General features: G+C 38.1%; 1 protein-coding gene across 1 annotated transcript in view; it reads left to right on the plus strand.

The window, feature by feature from the left end:
- LOC126418731 (fasciclin-3-like) overlaps positions 1–21,481 on the plus strand; it is a 149,908-nt gene that overhangs the window by 15,257 nt on the left and 113,170 nt on the right. The window contains exons 4-8 of the mRNA XM_050085642.1: positions 764–913; positions 11,363–11,560; positions 16,399–16,589; positions 18,951–19,092; positions 19,203–19,220. Of these exons, the coding sequence (XP_049941599.1) occupies positions 764–913; positions 11,363–11,560; positions 16,399–16,589; positions 18,951–19,092; positions 19,203–19,220 (699 nt within the window). The remainder of the gene's footprint in view (positions 1–763; positions 914–11,362; positions 11,561–16,398; positions 16,590–18,950; positions 19,093–19,202; positions 19,221–21,481) is intronic.

Here is a 21,481-nt window from a genome sequence, read left to right on the forward strand (position 1 = left end):
CAATCTGTGGGACTAATCTGATCCAAATCTGGGAGTATGTATAAAGAGTGAATTATAGTGAAATGGTAAAACAAACTGTACAACAAGCAAATGCCGGACTGAGACTCTGGGAGATTCCTCAGGAGCAAGGTAGCTTATGAATCGATTGTTAACAAGGACATACCCAGTGAGGGCAGTGAAGACAGCTACCATGCTTCCCCCCTCCCCCCGTCTCCCCCAATGTTCAGAATAATTTTGAAGAAAGTTTGAATATATGAAGGATATTGACTTGTAAGTTACCCAGAGCTGGTTTTGTCAATTGCCATGAAATCAAAATACCATCTGTAGTGCAAACTTCAAACTAGATCACTGTGAAATTTCAGTATTCTAGCTGAAGTACCAGGGAAGAAAAAAATTATTGTGCATTACTTTCCTATCTGCCTTCATAGGAATGAATAACCGAGAAGCTGCTAATGTGGCTTTTCATGAATGTCCATATAAACAGTGTGGGTGTACAAATATAGATAAAATTTGTTTACCATAGGATTAGGAGATACCAGCATCATACATACATGCTACAGTCTCGAAATCAATATTTCCTTTGCAGATGGAACAGGAACTAAGGGAGGTGACAGTAATACAAACACCAGGCCTGTAATGAACTTATTAGTAGATCAGGCCTATTACATTTCAGGCAACAACGATTCACTAGTTTCATGTCAGTGGGGCCGTTAACAGGTAAACAGGGAGTACAGTGAACCCAAAAGCGACTGTTGTGTTTCAGGAGCACCAGTGCAGCCGCAGATCTTCCTGACACCATCGGACTCGACAACGGGAGATGGCAATCGGTATGAATTAGTTGCGGGGAAATCCGTCCACGCCTCGTGTAGCATCCCCAATGGCCGGCCACCTGCCAACCTCACCTGGTTCATTGGTGAGTATTTCCACTTGGCTACCATCTTCATTTGTTTTGTAGTAAATGATAATGAATATTTTGAATCATTGAATGTTGTTGATATTGTGTGTTATTTATTAATGAAGCTCAGACTACTATCACCCACAGGAGTCGTAATAGAGCATAATTTTATCAAGGGTGTAGTTTATATTACTACTCCATCACATACATAATATAGGAAATTAATTGCTTCAATAAATGTATTTTGTAAAAAGATAACATTGTCGTTAGTATGTTAATAATTTCACCACATATTATCATTTACAAACAATGACTCAAGTACGTATCTGATTCCTGGCATACTCTAGTTACAATTTTCTGTTTATTGTACCAGGCAAAAATATTTAAATCACATCTTAACCCAAAATATTTGAAGTTACAAACTGCCTTACTGTGTAACAAAGTTAGCATTGTACTAAGCGAAAGACAAATCATACTAAGCTGAGCAATTATATCTGCAATAACCATAATAACTTTTTAACAATGTGCATATTTTCATTCTTTGTTATGACTTCAGTATAGTAAAACATTGGAAACTCCAGGTAGGATCATCAACAATGTGGAAAAGGACAGATTGCTACTTACTGTAAAGAAGTCTCTTTAAGTTGCAGACTGGCACAGTCAGTAAGTGTCTTTTAATTGTGCTTGTCTGCAACTTAACATGTCTTCTTTACAGTAAGTAGCAGTCTTTCTTTTTTTACATTGTTGTCAATTATAATAAGATCAATGGTATACATCTAATTTCATAACAGATTGCTTGTCATTTTTAACTACCTCAAGTTCTGTGAAAAATAATCAGAATTGAGAATTACCTATACAAAACTAAAATTATGAATATGAAATACACATTTGTATTATCAGGTTGTTCATTGGTCTCATATACTGTGTTCTTCAGTATTACAGTCACATTACACATCCATTTTAAAATGTTTATGTCAACTACCCTAATCCTTTTTTTTTTTTTAAATTCCACATAACGGGTTCATCTTGCTATTTTCAGAAAATCTAAATAGAGGTATACGGCAGAGAAAAGAAATGAAAGACAAAAAATTTATGATATCAATCTGAAAAGATTCAAGGTTTTTTTGTGGATTAGGTATTGACAAAAGAAGGGGTAAAAAATTTATAAATACGGTAATTGCTAATTTAGCGGTGGATTGAACTTGTGGTTAGAGTGAGTCTGCTACATTTCAGCAATACCATCAGCATCCCAAAAAGTATGAAACTGGATGCTACCAATCTGTGACCAATGAATATTTCCAAATCAAGTGCCCAGGAATCAAAGACATTAACTTGCAGTTAGTTGCAGAGACATGTGTAAAAACTAGCACATCGATCAGAGTACCTCTGAGTGAAATGATTTTTATACCACATTATGATCCATGTAAGATTCAGTTTACAGAATTTTATGTAACCTACGACACTGAAAATCTAGTAGAATTTAAATCTTCTGCATCTGAAATTCTTCATATGGAATCATAGATAGACGGATATGATCCTGAGACTGTACTAGGGAAGATTATGTGTGAACAAACCTGTGGTGAGCCAAGGACTAAGTTAGGTCTTGTTGAGCCCTCTGACATCATGTCTTCATGTCTTTGTTACTTTTTAAGGCCTGTGTGTGATCTTAAATCATTTGCTGTAAGAATACAGACATAGCAACCAGCACTCACTTCAGAAAACATATAGGATGTAGGGCCTACTTCTCATATAGATATTTTAACACTTAATGTACACAAAGTAGTAAGAAATTTGAAACCTTAATTGCGATGGGGACTCTAATTTGATTGTGGGAGAGGTAAAAAATAGAAGAAAAACATGAACAGATGGAGAAGAATGAAGGGGAATTTTGCACAGAACATGGTTTAACCATTGAAAACACTTGGTTTAAGAATCATGAAAGAAGACTATACATGCAGAGGAGACCTGGGAATACATAAAGTTTGAAGCAGATTATGCAACTGCTAGAAAGAGATATAGAAACTATATTTTCAACTTCAAAACATTTACAGCAGCAGTTGTCGATCGTGACCATCACATATTGTTATGAAATGCAGACTAAGACGGAAGAAATCGCAAATAATTAGAGAATTAAGGAGATGTGAGCTTGTTAAATTGGAAAAAATACAATTTCAAATGGAAGATGATGCAACAAGTAACTTAAATGGAGGAGAAATGACAGCATAATGAAAAGAATAGATTGCTACTCACCATATAGAGGAGATGTTGAGTCACAGACAGGCACAACAAAAAGACTGCTAAACAAGTAAGCTTTTGGCCATAAGGCGTTCGTCTGGAGTACTCTCTCTCTCTCTCTCTCTCTCTCTCTCTCTCTCTCTCTCTCTCTCTCTCTCTCACACACACACACACACACACACACACACACACACACACACACACACACAGAACCACTGTCTCTGGCTGCCGAGACCAGGCCTTTTGGTTGTAAGCTTACTTTTTAGCAGGATTTTTGTTGTGTCTGTCTACAACTCAACATCTCCAGTTGGTGAGTAGCAATCTATTCTTTTCATAATATTGTCGTTATTACATCCTGAATTTTCTTTTGTTTGAAGTGGAGGAGAGGACTATAATAGAAGAGGAATGAATGAAATAGTGCAGGCAGCAGTTGAATAACTAGGCAGGAAGTAAAGACCCACAGATATACTTGAATAACACATGAGAGATTAAATTTGGCTTATGAAAGGAGAAAATATAAAAATGCAACAACACAGATTGGCAAAATAGAATTGGCTAGAAGAGAAATGCAAAACTGCGGATGCATTGTGGTTGTAGGAAAGGTAGGTGCCGCTTACAGGATAATTAAAGAAAATTTTGGTGCAAAGAGAAATAACCTTATCAACATCAAGAGCAGGCACAGATCCAGGATTAATTTTTTTGTCACTCATACTTTTAACATACCATAGTTGCCAAGGATTTAATAATAACAACAACAATAACATAGAGAAAATGTTCAATATAATAATAAATGCTTATACTTCAGTTTGGCATTACTTACAAGAATAGTGATTTGCGTGATAAAAAATTGAAGTGTGCACTCAATATTATCAGTATTTTACTTACACTCTGATTGTGAACTAAGCTCATCAGACTACAGTTGTGCAGGTGTGTAAATGAGAAGAATGCTGTTATTTTCAGTTTTCTCTGCTAGCGGTCAAGAAAGTCAGAGTGTTGTTTTATTTATTTATTTATTTTTAATTTTAATAGTGAAGGCCTTTCCTCCCTGTCTTGCATTACTCAGCTTCCCGTGATTTGCTTGTCCTACCTTTGGACTTAACAGGCATGGCCAGCATATGAATAGCTGGAATGCTCTCTGCAGTTGGCCAGTCTACAAGACCATCCATGTGGTCTAACCCTCAAGTGAGCAAATCAAAAGTGTCCCGTGTCATAACATAGCTTGTGATTCTGTAGAATTCATTACCATTTTTTAACTGTTTTCATGCTATCTTATTTTCAGAAAATTATTTAAGAAATGTGGTAAATTTGAAAATATAAACAACTTTACTAAAATGTTGGTGGGGAGGGAGGGGTGTATTGGATATGCAGGACCTCTGATAGCATACCAGTAGTAAGAAAAGAAGTGAAGTCTGAAAGCTTTAAGAAGTATGCAGGGTGTAACTAAATTGTCTTTGCAGACATGTAGGACTTGTAGTGGGGACCAAGACAGTTAAGTTTAGCACAGGAACTTGTGTCTGGAAACATAGCAGTTTCTCAGTACATGCAAAATTCCATAACACACTTTCAAATCTCCACATTTTTGGTGCCACTGGCTGGGGTATTATGTATGCCATTCTCTTACAGACTAGACAACAGTTCAATAGGTTTGACTTCTGGAGGAAATCACATACCGTAGCTTATGCAACATACAAAGGACATTAGTTTAATTTCAGTAAAACATTTTAATACAGTATGCCTAACTTTGGATGAAATCCATTTATGTATGAGGACTTTATTCAATCAGAGAACACACTGATGAATCTTTATTGCTTTGAATAGTCTATGAACTTCAGTACACAGTGAGTGGTACTGTGCTCTGACATAAGTAGACTTCTGGACTTCCAACAGTGGCGGAAGGCTGACTGAATGTGGATTACTCGCCAGACTGTCTGGCAGGTTCTGGATGAGCAGCAGCTACACTAATACCACCCCAGAAAGTACAGGCAATGCAGCTACAGCCAATGCAGCCACAGGATTTTGCATCATGAGCCCATTTCTCCAGGTGGTTATTGCACTGTTGTGTGGATGAGCCCAACTCCCATAACAGATCCTTTTCACAGATGAAGCCAAGTTCACCAGAGAATGTATTCTCAGTTCCCAAAACAGTTGTATGTGAGGTATCGAAAACCCACATGCTGCGCAACCCCATGGGTACCAGGAATTATGTGGTCTGAACATTTGGGCAGGGTTCCTGGACTAACGTGTGATTGGGCCATACCTTCTTCCAACACACCTCATGGGTGCCATATACAAGGGATAGGCAAAATAATGTGAACACCTGTACTTGTGAATAGTTTATTAATTAGGGGTTGGGCCACATTTGCCCGTAATACAGCTGTGATTCCTCTTGGAAAACTGGCATATAATGATTGTATAGTCTCCAGTGGAATGTTATGCCACTCTCCAGTCAGAACCTCTTCTAACTCCTGTAGTGACGAGGAGGCGGAAATGTGTTCTGGAGTCTACACCCTAGTACCACCCACAAGGGTTCGATAATGTTAAAGTCTGGGGGCTGGTAGGCCAGAGAAGATGCTGCAGTTCAGTTACATGCTCCTCATACCATGGTTGTACTGTCCTTGCTGTGTGAATTGGTGAGTTATCATCCTGAAATATGGCATCATTTTCAATGAACAACATTTGGGTCATGCAGTGCACCTGATTACGTAAAATGTTCACATAATAGTTGGCTGTAACATGGCCCTTGAGAGTAATGACAGGGCCAGCAGAATACCCTGATATGGCTGCCCACACCATCACACTTTCACCTCCATGTGTAATGGTTGGAATCAAGCAGTCAGGATAGTAGGCTTCGTTTGGCATTCTCCAGATGTAAACCTGACCCGATGTTGGGAATAATGAAAATGTTGACTTGTTGGACCATATGATGTGTTTCCACTGATCAGCTGCCCAGGATTTATGCTCCTGACACCATGTTTTATGCTTCTTTGTGTTGGTTTTTGTCACTAATAGTTTCGGTATAATAGCTCGTCCATGAATATTTGCTTTATGGAGTTCTCTGCGGACAGTGTCACTCTGCGGACAGTGTCAAGAGATACGGGGTCTTGAAGATGGGTGTTGAGCTCTGCAGTCACTTTAATCAGGCTCCCACAATCTGCCCTCATTGGAACTCTGTTAGGTCTTTCATTGCATGTCGACCTCGACCTCTGAATGCTAATACGAAGCACTACTTGTAAATAATAACCTGCACTGATACCTAATCCGTACTGAACATGCACAGTCCAGCGTGACACATGCCTTACCTGCATTGTTGACTGTCAGACGCAGCCATCGCATTAGTACCACTGTTCACATTATCTTTCCCATCCCCTGTACTTGTGACTCCTTGATGTTATACTGCAGGGGCTCTTGGAAAATGTGCCACGGCATGTGCATCAAAACATGTTGTTTCAGCACATTGGTGCACCACCTCATTTTTCACGTGCAGTCAAGAACAGACTGCTACTTCTTGGGTCACATGAAATCCTTGATTTACAAGACCTCTGTGGCATCCAGGGAGGACCTACTGGTGTGGGTTGTGTGTGCAGTGGATGCTGGAGGACCAGGGCATGTATGGTACAGATGTACCATATCTTTGTTGACGTCAGTGATCATCACGTACATGCTATCTTCGTGTGTTGTGGTATTTTGTGTGTAGCAGGAAACTGGTATGTTTCCAGACACGAGTTCCTATGCTAAACTTGTTAATCTTGGTTCCCACCATAAGTCCTCAAAGTCTCTAAACGGACTTTGTTAGATACTGTAACTGCATAGCTATATAAGGGAAAGAAACATATACAATACAGGAGGTGAATGAAAATGAACAGGTGATACAGCACTGCAAGAAGATTTTGACAAATCATTGAAAGGCCAAGTCAACACAAGGCACCTGGAGTTCACGAAAACCATTCACAATTATTTAGATCCTTGGAAGAACGTAATCTTGGTATGCATGGTATAGATGAAATACCCTCTAACTTAATGAAGAATACAATAATTGCAGTATCAAAGAAAGCAGGTGCTTACAGGTATGAGAATGACTGAACCATTAGTTTAATAAGTCGTGTTTGTATAATACATACATCAAAAAATGTTTTGCATCACCCTGGTTCCCAGAACTCCTGAAGATAGACATTGACTGTGGATATTTTATCACAGACACAGTCCCTTTGACTGTTCAGAGATGTCACTAAACCCACCCAAAGATGTAAACAACTGTGCGTGAGCAGCACCTATTAGATGGAGGGGTCCAACAGCTGAACAGTTCCAGTCATTCCACCAGGAAGGAGGTACATGGCTTGTGCTGTCTGTAGTTCAAGAAAGCCTAGATAGTCAATACCGTGGTTCGATCACATCCCCATTGTTACTTTGTGCCAGGAAGGGCTCTCAACAAGGGAAGTGTCCAGGTGTCTTGGAGTGAACCGAAGCAATGAGAGATACAGACAGACAGCAACTGTTGATGACGTGCCTCGCTCAGTCCGCCCAAAGGCTAAAACTGCAGTGGATGACCGCTACATACAAATTATGGCTCAGAGGAACCCTGACAGCAATGCCATCATGTTGAATAATGCTTTTCGTGCAGCCACAGGACATCGTGTTACGACTCATACTGTGCGCAATAGGCTGCATGATGCGCAACTTCACTCCTGACGTCCATGGCAAGATCCATCTTTGCAACCACGGCACCATACAGTGTGGTACAGATGGGCCCAACAACATGCCGAATGGACCACTCAGGATCGGCTTGACGTTCTCTTCACCAATGAGTATCGCATATGCCTTCAACCAGACGTGTTCGGAGGCAACCCTGTCAGGCTGAATGCCTTAGACACACTGTCAAGTGAGTGCAGCAAGGTGGAGGTTCCCTGCTTACTTTGGGGTGGTCATGGAAGGCGCCGTAATGGCTGTACGATATGTGAATGCCATCCTCCGATCGATAGTGCAACCATGCCAGCAGCATATTAGTGAGGCATTCGTCTTCATGGATGACAGTTCGCACCCCCATTGTGCACATATTGTGAATGACTTCCTTTAGGATAATGACATCACTCGACTAGAGTGGCCAGCATGTTCTCCAGACATGAACCCTATCAAACATGCCTGGGATAGATTGGAAAGGGCTGTTTATGGACGACGTGACCCACCAACCACTCTGAGGGATCTATGCCGAATCGCCATTGAGGAGTGGGACAATCTGGACCAACAGTGCCTTGATGAACTTGTGGATAGTGTGCCATGATGAATACAGGCATGCATCAATGCAACAGGATGTGCTACTGGGTATTAGAGGTATCAGTGTGTACAGCAGTCTGGATCACCACCTCCGAAGGTCCCGCTGTGTGGTGGTATAACATGCAATGAGTGATTTTTATGAGCAATAAAAAGGGTGGAAATGATGATTATGTTGATCTCTCTTCCAATTTTCTGTACAGGGTCTGGAACTCTCAAAACCGAGGTGATGCAAAACTTTTTTTGATGTGTGTATTAACATAAACTATCTACAGAATGATGGAACAACTAGTAGAAGCCAACCTGAAGAACAAAAGTGTTGGGTTCTTCAGAAACGTAGGAATACACTGAGCAATAAGGACACTATTGTTAATCTTCGTAGGATAGGTAGAAGAAATGCAATTAATGTAATGTAATGTAATAAAGCGTTTGCAGATTCTGATAAAGCTTTTGACAATTTTGACTAGAGTATATACTTTGTTATCCTGAAGTTACTGTGCATAAGATAACTAGAGTAAAAGGCTATTCAGAAGCTTGTCCAGTAACAAGACTGTGGCTGTAAGCATCCAATGACATGATGGAACTAAGAAAGATTAGTGTGTAATGCCCCATCAAAGGTGAAGTCAGTGAAGATGTAGCAAAAGCTCAAATTGGGATAGGAAATTGATGTGTCCTTTCAAAGTAACCATCTCAGCCTTTGCATTAAGCAGTTTAGGTAATTCATGGAAAGGTGTCTGGATGCCTGGACAGGGATTTGAAGTGTCACAGTTCTGAACAAGAGTCTACCAAAGGACATGAAAAGGAAGCAGTATTTGAGAAGGAAGAGAGGCTGAATTGTAGGTTATCACCCATGTTGCTCAGTTCATATGTAGAGCAGATATAAAGAAAACCTAGAAGAAATTTGGAAGATTAATTAATGTTCAGGGAATGAAATATAAACTTTAAGCCTTACCAACGATGTTATAACTCTCCCAGTGTTGCAAAAGGACTTCTAAGAGCATGAGAACCAAATGGATAGTATTTTGAAAAGAGTTTATAAGATGAACATCAATAAAAGTAAAACCAGGTTAATTGAATGTAGGCAGATTAAATGAGATGCTTAGGTAATTATGTTAGGAAATGAGACATTAGAAATGGTAGATGAATTTTGTTATTTGGTGACAGACAATGGACGAAGTGCAGAGGATATAAAATACTGACTGAAAATAACAAGAAAAGTGTTTCTGAAAAAGAGAAATTTGTTAAAATAAAATATAGATTTAAGTGCCAGGAAGTATTTTTTGGAGGCATTTGTCTGAAATATACCTTTTACAAAAGATGATAAGCAGGTGATTAGCAATACACACAAGAGGAGAGTGGAAGCTTCTGGACTGTGTTGTTGCAGGAGAATGCTGATGATTAGGTGCATATATCAAGTAACTAATGAAGAGGTGGAGAAAACAGCTATGTGGCACAGCTTAACTACTGAAGCGATAGGTTGATACGACATTTTATGAGGTGTCAACAAATAGTCAGTTTTGTAATGGAGTGCATTGTGTGTTGTAAAAATTGTTGTGGGCCATCAAGATCTGGCTATAGTAAACAGTTTCAAATAGACATAGTTTGCAATAATTATACAATTTCTCCATACAAAATTAGTATGGAGAAATATTTCACACGAGTCTTTGGATTATTGTGGTATTGCACAGTAAATGAGTGTAACAGAGCAATATGCATAACAGATCATTAGGCTTATAAAACAGTTTTTTTAGTGAGTCAGTTGTGTCATTAAAATTGACAAGATCATTATGATTCATTGGAACTTACAATTGTTCTGATAAACAGTGGCACTTCCTTTTACTTTCCACTGAGTTTGACAATTTTTTGTTGACTTGAGTCTGGCATAACATTGACCGCTCTGGTCTCTCATAAATATTTAATTTGATAAATCCCTTTGTACTCAGGTAAATATTAAACTGCTGGTATCAATAAGAGATGAACAGTAACAGTCTGATGTAACTGAGGAGGTAGCTGTTTTCAGAGTAGCAGCTTTCTTTCTTATTTACTTGATTAAATTTATCCAGAATGTGTGTGAATAACAATAAGCAGTACAATGATAGTTTATTGCTAATGTGTACCTTGAAGCATTCCACATTCTTGAAGTTTCTCCTCCTTGATAAGATGTATGGAACATGATGAACGAGCCTAGGAGGATATTGCTCAGCGTCTGGGTATGCTAGCTCTTTGGAATGTTAATGAAGGAAAAATCTCCTGAAGCTGTTCCAGTATAACCTGCACTGTACCTCTGCACCACTTGAATATTTGATGTTCTTGTTGAGCTGATAAACAAAAGAGTAGCAGTAATTCAGATGATAGTAAAGTCTCATATAATGATCATTTTTGCTATGTATGTAGCCATAATGAATAATCCGATAAGTAAGCTGATTTATGATGATGAAAATAATCAATTTTTGACAAAGTAATGTAATTGGATAGATAAAAAATCTTCTCACCAAGTGGTGGCATGAGAACACACATAGGAAAAAAGGCTTTACGTATGCAAGCTTTCAGAGCCAGTGGCTCCTTTATCCAGCAGAAGGTTATAAGAGGCTAGGAAGAGGCATGAAGGAAAAGGACTGGAGAGGCTTAGAAGGGGCAGAGTTCAGAAAAGTCACCCTAAACCCTGGGAGACTCACCTTATGGAAGAATAAGTCTGCCCTGACATGGAGTTCTGGAGTACTTTACCGAACTGTACCCCTTTTCATAAACCTCACCAGTCCTTTTCCTTCATCGCTATTCTTTTCCCTTCAGCTCTTCTGCTGGAAGAAGGAGCCACTGGCTCCAAAAGCTTGCATATATAAAATCTTTTTTTCTATGTGTGTTCTTCTGCCACCACTTGCTGAGTAGATTTTTTATGATTCCCTGTATCATCAGAGTGTTGATTTCTATTTCTTTTTGCTAGTTAGAAACTAATATTTTCTGTTATAGGTGATCAACCAGTGACTGACGGATTATCAAGGCTGGAAGAGACAAGAGGCACAGTAAATGAGACGTGGACAGTATCACAGAACTTGACAAGAGAAGTCACATGGCAAGATAATGGGAAATATTTACGTTGCATCTCCCAGCATCTTGCACTGACTAATGCTGCAATGAATGAAAGTAGAATTATGCTGAATGTAACATGTAAGTAGAACTTTCTAACAACGACAATATAAATGTGAGAAACAGACTTAGTCGGAATGTCATTTTCAGGAAGGTGGTGGGGAGCTTTAGATGAAGTCAGTATCTAAGAAAACATTGTGACTCATTCTTAAAAAGCTCGAATGGTACTCTAATATGTAAAAGAATGTTAATTGATTCATATAATATGAAATTGTGTTCTTCAAAGGTTCAACATAAGAGAACAGACACAGGGTGTGACACAACTAACATAAGTAGTGATATATCCAAGATTGGGAGCACTGGAAGGTAGAGGGAGGCAAGACAGCAATTAGATCACTTTAGTTTACTCATGTTGAATTCTAAGGGCCGATCTGTGATAATTACATGAGAGAAGGTGACCTTCGTAGCCAAGATTGCTTGTAAACAACTGTTATTGTTGATTACCAGTTTTGGTTAGTGTGGTTACCATATTCAGATCACGATAAAAGGTTATTACTTGTCTCCTACACCAAGTGTAAAAGTACTCTTTCTAAAACATTGCCAGGTAAGTGAGGAACGATATAAACCATGCATCGCCAACTCGAGGTTGAAATCACAACATCCACAGTAATTCACCAAATGAGCACTTGGTAAATTACTCTGTATATTGTGGTTTTAACCTTGACTTGCCAGTGTGTCATTCATCTTGTCCACCCCATACCTGGCAACGTTTAAGTACTTGTACAGCTGATGTAGAAAACACGTAATAACCTTTTACCAAGATCTGAAGGTGGTAACTCTACTTACTGAAACCAGTAATCACCAATAAAGGTTGTTTACAAGTGATCTCAGCTAAGAAGTTCACCTTCTCATAAGTAATTAGGTCACTGATACAGATAGGGCTCGAAACTGGGGAGAAGAATATTAGTTAGTGCTCTTAAATGGAATTGGATATGGGTATATCAGCATCAGAAGAGGTAATTATAGACTAAGATTTAATCAGCCAACTGATTGAGGAATAGGAAAAAAGAGATTTGCAAGGCAACAAAAATAAATTTAAAGAATAATTAATCCCATAGTTCAACATAAATGCAAACCGAAGAATGGTAAATATGAATGAAGGAGGTGAAAAGAAATTACACTCAAGGAAGAAGGTAAATGAAAACAGAAGCAAGAAAGGAAGGGTATGATTATGACAATACACTGAAATTGGAACAGAATTTTAGCTGCCATATATTTGCAGATAAATCTGACCAGTACTTCCATTAGGAAATTTTCAGGTGACAGTTACACAAAGATTGTATAGTCACTGCATTCAACTTACAGATTCAAAAGGTAAGGTATGTGGAAGGATAAATGTATTGTAGAGAACATTTCATCTTTGAAATTGTTTGTGAGAAGGAATTGTATTTATTTGGTAACAACTCTATTTTAAATGTACTTCCCTGCATAACTGGATAGGCTGGTTAATTCAAAAGTCTGAGGAAAGCACAAGCGTAAGACCCCTAGTAATACCGTAGCTAGTCCCGTGGCGTTCCAGAAAACCTTCACGGAAAACCTTCACGTTGTGACAGCTTACCATATTAGAGAAGTGTTTGCTCTGTTTAAAATAAAAGTAAATAGTTAATGTTGGTAACATCTGTGCAACAAGAGAAGAATCTACTTACCAGTTGACAAAATAGTAACTGGTTCATGGATCATGTAGCCTAAAATTTAAAAGCATATTTTAATTTCCATTTTTGGAAATTCCTTAATTTGGAGAAAGGAAAAGATGGGCTCCTGCAGACCTAAATGTTGTGACAGAAAGTAAAATTCACTCAGAATACTGAAACAGTAGACACACAAGCTTTAGGAAAGACTTCAGATTTGTGACGTACTCCATCAGTATGGTGAGTGATATTGTCATCAAGCAGACAGTGTGGCTGTGGGATTTCTCCCAGTAACAGGATTAGCCAAGTTATAAAAGGAGCATTTTGAGGAAAGTGCTTCCTAAACTGCTCACCTCAAACACAATCATTTCTACAGATACGTTGATGACAAGCTTATTGTGTGAGCACTTGGCAGGAAGACCCTGGATTGATTCCTGGTACACATCAACACTGGCCACTAGAATGTATAATTTTCCATGGAAGTAGGCATTTGGACATGGAATAAACAAGATGACATGTTAGGTCACACTTACATCAGACCACTGTAGGACTGTTTTGGAATCACAGCTGTACAGGCCTCAGGCTACAAGTGACTACAAAAGCCTCTCTACTAGAGAGGGGTCTTCCTGGAGGAAGGCTGCAGTGATAGAAATTAAAAAGGCAATACTAACTCCATGTACTGCTAAAGTAATGTGGGAAGAGAGCAAGTAACTGGTGCTTCTGACATGCCAGACTGCTGACAGCCAAGATCACAATGGTTTTGAAGAAAGACAGCAGAAGATTCTAGAGGTAGCTGTCGTGGCAAAAGATCCAGTGACACTGTGCATGCCTGACATTTACAATATTCAACATGAGTGCAAGCAGACATGCCGATGAATTGTAGAGTGCTGCTAGGAGCAGGTACATTCAGCTTGGACACAATGACAAATTAGTGAATGCTGAACACAGCTTGCAACAGTACTCTGTGTGTAATTTTGAATGGACTGGAGTGCTGTTTTCTGCCAGTGGATTGTGAGGTAGCATAATAAACAAAGCCATCAAAATTAGAACCAGTGACAGTCTCATAAAGGTGAATGGAGGCTGTCAACTCAGCTCTGATAGGTACTTGTTACTGGTCATAATACAATGTGATCCTCACCAGCTTAAAAACATCCAGGTGGCACATGAGATTGAGCCTGAGTGATCATGTCAGGACCTGCCTTTCCAGCCCCTTCCAACTGCTCTGTGGCATTCAGAATGGTCAGGTTGCTACCTGGCTCCTCGTAAATAAAGGCAATGTACATGCAGTCCCACCACTTTGCCAGATGATAATGAGTGACACTGTCTGAAATGTAATGATCTTTCAATAAGCTTATATTGCTGGAAATCTTGGAACTTTGTATTAATTCAGATGTAATTTTGTTACAGATCAGCTGGTGATCTACAGCTTCTGGCTGTATTATTTTCTTTTTGTTACTTTTTTGTTTCTTATTTGTTGAGTACAAGTACAAGGTTGAGGTTGAAATTGATTCTTTGTAAGCTCCTTCCTTTTATGGTAGCCAAAAGTATATTATTTCAGTTAGAATCTATTAAAAAATTAAAATAATGGTAGTGTGTATAAATTTCTTGGAAGATGCGTCTTGTCATTTTGTGAATCATCATCATCTTGTGAAATCATTCATGTGAAAACCACATGGAGGATAATCATGAGCATATAATGTCCTAAAACATGGGAAAGATGGTTTTCATGTCATGATTTTAAGTATTCATTGATCTTGTATGACTAAAGACATGATCATCATAAATTAAACAAAGAAGGTAAGATGACAGTGCCTGGTGACAGATGATTTTATTAAATCTCTAATGTGTTCTTACCCTTTGGATTTCAGTAGAAGAGAACAATTCTTCAAGGAGTGACATTATTTTTAAGGTATCATATTGCTTTGTAACTTAGTGTGATGTACTGCACTGATATGAATATGTGGTGTTTGTTCTTGTGGACATTCTTAAAGAACAGACATCATGCATTCATATAACTGATTCACCTTGATGGGCAATGAATCAACCACGTACAGTGCAGATACACAAACACATTCAACCTTCTGCAGTAATTTCAGAGTAGTGAGCAAGGAGGACATGGATGGGGACTGCCAATAGGTGGTGCTTGGTGGGAATGTGGGTCAGCTGGGAGGCGTGGCAAGATAGTTTGCACAGTTGTGATAAATACTGTGTCCTGGTACATAGTGGTTAATGCAACTGGGTAATAAGCAGGGAATCCCAGGTTCGAATACCAATCTGGTACATTTTCACTCATCATTGCTGATTCCTCATTAAGTCCTGATGCAGCTGACATCAGTAGTTCCCTCTCTTTCTTTTCTCCTCCACCTTCAGTTTATATAGTACTGAACTGAGCAGTTCTGTTCTTTTGACAAGTCAGTAAAGTCTTAAATGGGTTTCAGAGGAATATTTTAAAAGGCCTATATTGCCCTGACATGTTGGTAATGTTTTCCTTATGTGCCAGAAGTATAAACTGAGCACAGAGTTCCATTTTCGTGTGAAACTGGGAGTCTTCCAATTTAAAAGGACAGGTACTAATTGGAAAAGTAGCTTCAAAACAGTCTCCCTAGAGCTGGAAATGTTATATTGTTGTGTACAGTTAGTATTTGGCAATAAGTTTTCTTCATTCCCACATGAAGAAATTCATTATTCTCTGCCTTCAGTGCAAGCAATGATCTGTTCTCATGTTAAAGCTTTGCTTACTGTGGTTGGAAATTAAATTTCCTGATGGAGTCACAGAAATAATGAGTTAAACATTAGCATCACTACTTGCAACTTGTTCATTATTTTAACATTTTCTAATAAACCAAAGAAAATATAGAAATTTCAATGGCAATAACAGTGTTGTCACATTAACTTAAGCCTGTTGTGATTCCTACTTTCAACATTTTACACTGTATCTATATGAAAACAAAATATTCCCATTAAATTTATTCGTTGCAATTGGAGAAAGGTAAATTTCCTTTTAGAAAACCCCTTGACAGAGAAAACAAATCAAAATAATCCATGTTGTCTCATTGTATTCCTGCTGTTTGCTCTTGTCTCTTATCCAAGCATTCACATCCTTATTGAATACATAATTATTACAATTGTTGTGTCTATTTTATACTTGGGTTTAGAATAATAATTTTACATTTTTCGTATAGCACTCGATTGTGGATGGTGTATGATTTTTGTCCTTCTGCCTGCTAACAGATCCACCTCAGCCACAGTTATCCTCTCCAACTGAGCAGTTTGGATTTGAAGTTGGTAAGGAAGGAATAATCAAAGTGCAAATCCAAGCAAACCCAACGCCAAGAGTAGTATGGGAAGTTGATGGAAAACAGGTTCAAGAGGGTTCCACTGATCCTGAAAACCACTATCAAGCAAGCATTCCAGAAAACTTGGTAAGAAGGATGAGCTAAATACACCTCATAAATTTTGATTTCAGAAAGTACCATTTAGACATATCTTTACTTAGGTAAATGGTGTATTCCAAAGCTGTCATACTTATGTACTCATACCCATAATTTATGTAGATCAATGAAATGAAAATATGGTAAGTCTCCCCTAATCTTGGGTCCTGTGTGACTCTTTGTGTATCGCTAAGGCTTGCCAATTTACTTTCCTTCTACCCTTTCTCTCTTCAGATGCCCATAATTTTACATTTTTCTGTGTGTCCTCTTCTGCTGACTCCGTATATAGATTTTTGCAAACCAAATAGCTTTCATAACTACCTATATTGCATTCATATCTGTATATTCCCCATTGAATTGATAGGATTAACCCCATTGCTCAGAAAACAGAGGTTTGCAATGTGCCTCATACGAAGAGCCAGTAATTACTCCAGTGGCCTTCTGCTACAGTAGAAACACATACATAACTAGAGTTGCCCTAAAGTTGGGATAGGACAATTCAAAAAAATAAAATTTACATAATTAATGTTCTGTTTACTTGCTGTTACATTTCTGAAGTCCTGGTGTATGTTGAAATCCTCATGCCACACTGCCATAGCACACCATTGGAGGTGCCCACTGATAAAATGGAGAATTGTGTGGTAGTTTGTTTTTGACAGCAGCAGAAGTGTTGCATCCATGTCAGGTCAGTTCAGAAACCCGAAGTAGTCATCTGAATTGGCTTGACACTTCTTAACATTTATGTTGCTGCCAAAAACAAATCACCACACAGTACTCTACTTTAGCAATGGACTGCACTATTTATTTTTGGATCCTCTAGCAATATGCTACACTTTTGTAATGCAGGGATTTCAGTGTGGTCCAGCACTGCAGACATGTACTTGCACACAAACAAATAATTGCAAAACTTTCATTTTTTTAGATTTATCAGTCGTCTTGTAGTACCAAATAAAATAATGTCTTGAAAAAATGCAACACAAAATGTTCTAACACAGATTTAGCACATGCAGTTCATTAGACACTTTAACAAATAAATTATTCTAAACAACTTGCCATTAATATACCTGACAGTAATGTATCAACTGAGTATACACCCAAGAACTTTACAAAAGCAGGATCATCAGAAGAAAGTTTTTTTAAAGTAAAAACCGTATTGTATGTTATTTTCACCAATTAGAAATCCATATACTCTAAACTAATAAGATACTTGGGGGGTTGTATAATCAATACAATTTTTCAGAGTATTGTAGTCACTACTATAGTGAAGTAAGGTTGTGTCATCAGCATGTGGTATTGTGTTGGATTTTATAAGTGAGGGCAGGTGGTTAATCATTATCAGAAGTAACAAAGTTTCTGTTGACAGTTATGAAAAAGATAGTGTGCTGCTCACCATAAAGATGACACGTTAAGTTACAGACGGGAAATATTAAAAGATACTCACACATTAGCTTTCAGCCACAGTCTTTGTCAGAAGAAGAAACAAACACACACATTTTTCACACGTGCAAGCCCCCCCTCACACACACACACACACACACACACACACACACACACACAATGCCATTTCTGACCAGAGTTCTGGTCCAAGCTGCCAGAGATGGTGGCCACGTGTGCGTGAATGAATGTGTTTGTATTTCTCTTTCTTTTTCTGATGAAGGCTGTGGCTGAAAGGTAACAGTATTATATATATATATATATATATATATATATATATATATATATATATCACTGCACCTGTCTACAATGTAACGTATCATCTTGATGGTAAATAGCAATCTATTGTTTCCTTACATTGTTGATATTCGGACCTTGAGTTTCTATTGTTTAAAGTTTCCTTTGCCTAGACAGACAACTTTCTGACAGTTCTTGAGATGTGATTATAGATGTTTCAGGCTTTATCTTTAATACCATAAAAGTCCATAATGCTCAGATCACAAAGTGTCCACTTCACAAGTTTTGCTCAGTTTTAAGTCTTAATGGCAACACTAACATTCCAGCTTGCTTACTAAGGTTCAACATACCTCAGTATACAGCAGGACTACTTTTCTCCTTGGAGTTTTTGCTTGCAAGCAGGACTGTGGAATATTTTCAGGGGAGTTGCTCTAAAAATTCATTATAGCCTTGTAGGTAAATTGCCTTAACATTCAAATCCTCCATAAGCGCTCTCTCTCTCTCTCTCTCTCTCTCTCTCTCTCTCTCTCTCTCTCTCTCTCTCTCTCTCTCTCCCTTTATCGATGTTTAAGTCCAGTATAGCTGCACATATTCATTACATGAGAGTGATTGACAACATGATTTTATGATTTTTTCTTTCATAGCCCACATTATGTGACAGTGTATGTGTTATAATTACAGGGAGGAGGCACATGGGAAGCAACCTTAAAAATCACCCGTGTTGAAGAGACAGATATAAATAAGCAGTTCACACTTAAAGCATCAAATTACTATGGATCAGCAACTTACAAAATATCTCTGTCTACAAGTTCAGAACCTACAGGTAGGCATCATAATATAATGATTAGCATTTGAATGTGCATTATATCATAATTTTCTGTTTTAAGTATGTTCACCCAACTTATCTATACATTTCAAATATTATTTTTGCAGCTCAAAATGGATTTTCAGGTGATTGACATGTAGTAAAAGTAATTTGGAAAGGGAATCAGTGCTATTTCTGTAGTTGCTAGTATAGGTAGTACTATTAGTGCATGTTGAAATTATGCCTTTGGAAGGTATTATAATTCATAGTAATCATTTTCTAAGTTGTATTGTTTTATATTATAATTCATAGTAGCTGTTTTCTGAGTTATATTATTTTGTAGAACATTGATGAATGAATATTGAAATTCATTAACCGCTGCTCTTTTAGTTAAATGATTCTTCAAAGAAAACACAATATCTTCACAAAGCAGATGAACTAAATATTTTCTCCAGATCATGTTAGGTGCATGCCTTCTTTGGCTGTAAGAATTTGTATTACGCATGATGACATGAAGAACGAGAGAAAAGTAAGAATGTCATATTAGTTGTTCTTAATTTTGGAAAGTATCTTATTGATAATGATTGATGATAGAAGGTGTGGGGAGGCGATTGAAAGTTTTGTTCAACACTCATTTCTTGAATTAGAAAATATAAAACTAGTAATAATGTATTTTGAAGAAATAATTTTTTAAAACAAGTGTGCATTACATTGGCACCCAAACAAATAAATTTGCTTATTTTCTTTATTTATGAAATATATTAATATTCATTTAAGAAGAGAGGCAAGCTAGTTGTTGAATGAGGAATGGAGTGGAAGGGAGGGCAATACTTGCATCATTTTTATTGTACCAATATGTTTATATATAAGTTGAAAAAATTCTGTGTCACCTTACTAAAAGGTTTTACTGCTTACTGCTCCATTCAAAGAGATGGTAATTATACATATTCATTTGTAGTCAGATCATATAATTTTATCTGATTGTTTGTCAAACCATCTGGACACCACATAAAAATTTTCTGTGGTTTTTCTAACTCATAGCAAGTGAATGATATGATAATTCCAGCTCTTGTCTTTCCTTTCCCTTTCCCCTTCCCCTTCCCCTTTCTCCCCCTTTTTCCCTTTTTCCCTTTCCCCTTTCCCCTTCCCCTTCCCCTTTCCTCTTTCCCCCCCTTTTTCCCCTTTTTCCCTTTCCCCTTCCCCTTCCTGTACCGTGTATCCAGCCAATGCCTCAGGTTGGGACTAGTATGGTGCTTATTTATTTTTCACAGGGAACCAACCATACCCATATATAGGCTATTATTAGGAAGGCTTGCCATTCCCTAACGAATTTTAAAGCTACTACTAGCTCTCCGTCATCCTGGAGCAGGAATCAGTGTATCCCTTCTGGCAGCAACAGATATTTTCACATGTTGTTTGTGCATCATGTATCTGAGGTGGGCTGTGGAAACCAGCCCAGTGTTTAGCTAGGTGGATGTGGAAAACCAACCATAAATAACATCCAAGCTGTCTGGCACACTGCACTGGTTTGTTAATATGTGAGGTGGATTCAATCCAGGACAGACGTGGGTCCTTGTGTCCCAGAAGAGGGTGTAGTAATGTGCTTGGCTATCCAGACAGGCCTGTCACTTGTCCTTATCCAAGCTAAATTAATGCTCCTTGTTGTGGTGGTCTCCGTGTTAACGGAATGTGGAACACTAACATTGTATCCCTTTTCCTTACCTTTAATATATTAGAATTTGCAGGAAAACTGCGATGCTTCCTGCCGAGGGTGCACACACCCGGGGGCGAGGTGGCACCACATGCAACGACCTCCCCCCTCCACCTAACTCTTGGGGGAAGGAAAAAATATAGTGATATAGTGCAGTCAGGTGTTTTTCTTTCAAGATGATGATTGAGAAGTCGATATTACACAGGTATTTAACAGGGTTGAAACTGGACCTTTTTAATGGCTACTTGCAAGCTGCCATTCGTCTTCAGAAATGTTAAAAATAGTCCATCCCCTCCAGGTCTTACCCACCCCATCCCCCTACAGACTATTTTATAGATGCTCTTGCTTCCTGCATTAAAAATAATTAGTTAGTGTTTTTACATTGCATGATTACTTAACAAATATCGTTGGGTAACTGTAGAAACTGTCCATGAAAATTTCAGCATTTTGTAATTTTATGTAATGTATTTGTTCACGGAATGCTATCCAACATATTAAATGCAATTTTCTCATTGTTTATTGTTTATAAACTACTTTAAACAGTCTACTTCATTACTTCTGTGTTTTGCAATGCATTATTATTAAGAGAGAACTATTTGAATGTCTTTTATTTTAATATATAGTTGTGTATGATAGATCATAGACAACATACTGAAATCGATAGCATGTTGGTGAGGTTTAGGTGGATCACATATA

The sequence above is a fragment of the Schistocerca serialis genome, chromosome 9, assembly GCF_023864345.2.
Source record: "Schistocerca serialis cubense isolate TAMUIC-IGC-003099 chromosome 9, iqSchSeri2.2, whole genome shotgun sequence".
In the NCBI taxonomy this organism is placed as follows: Eukaryota; Metazoa; Arthropoda; class Insecta; order Orthoptera; family Acrididae; genus Schistocerca; species Schistocerca serialis.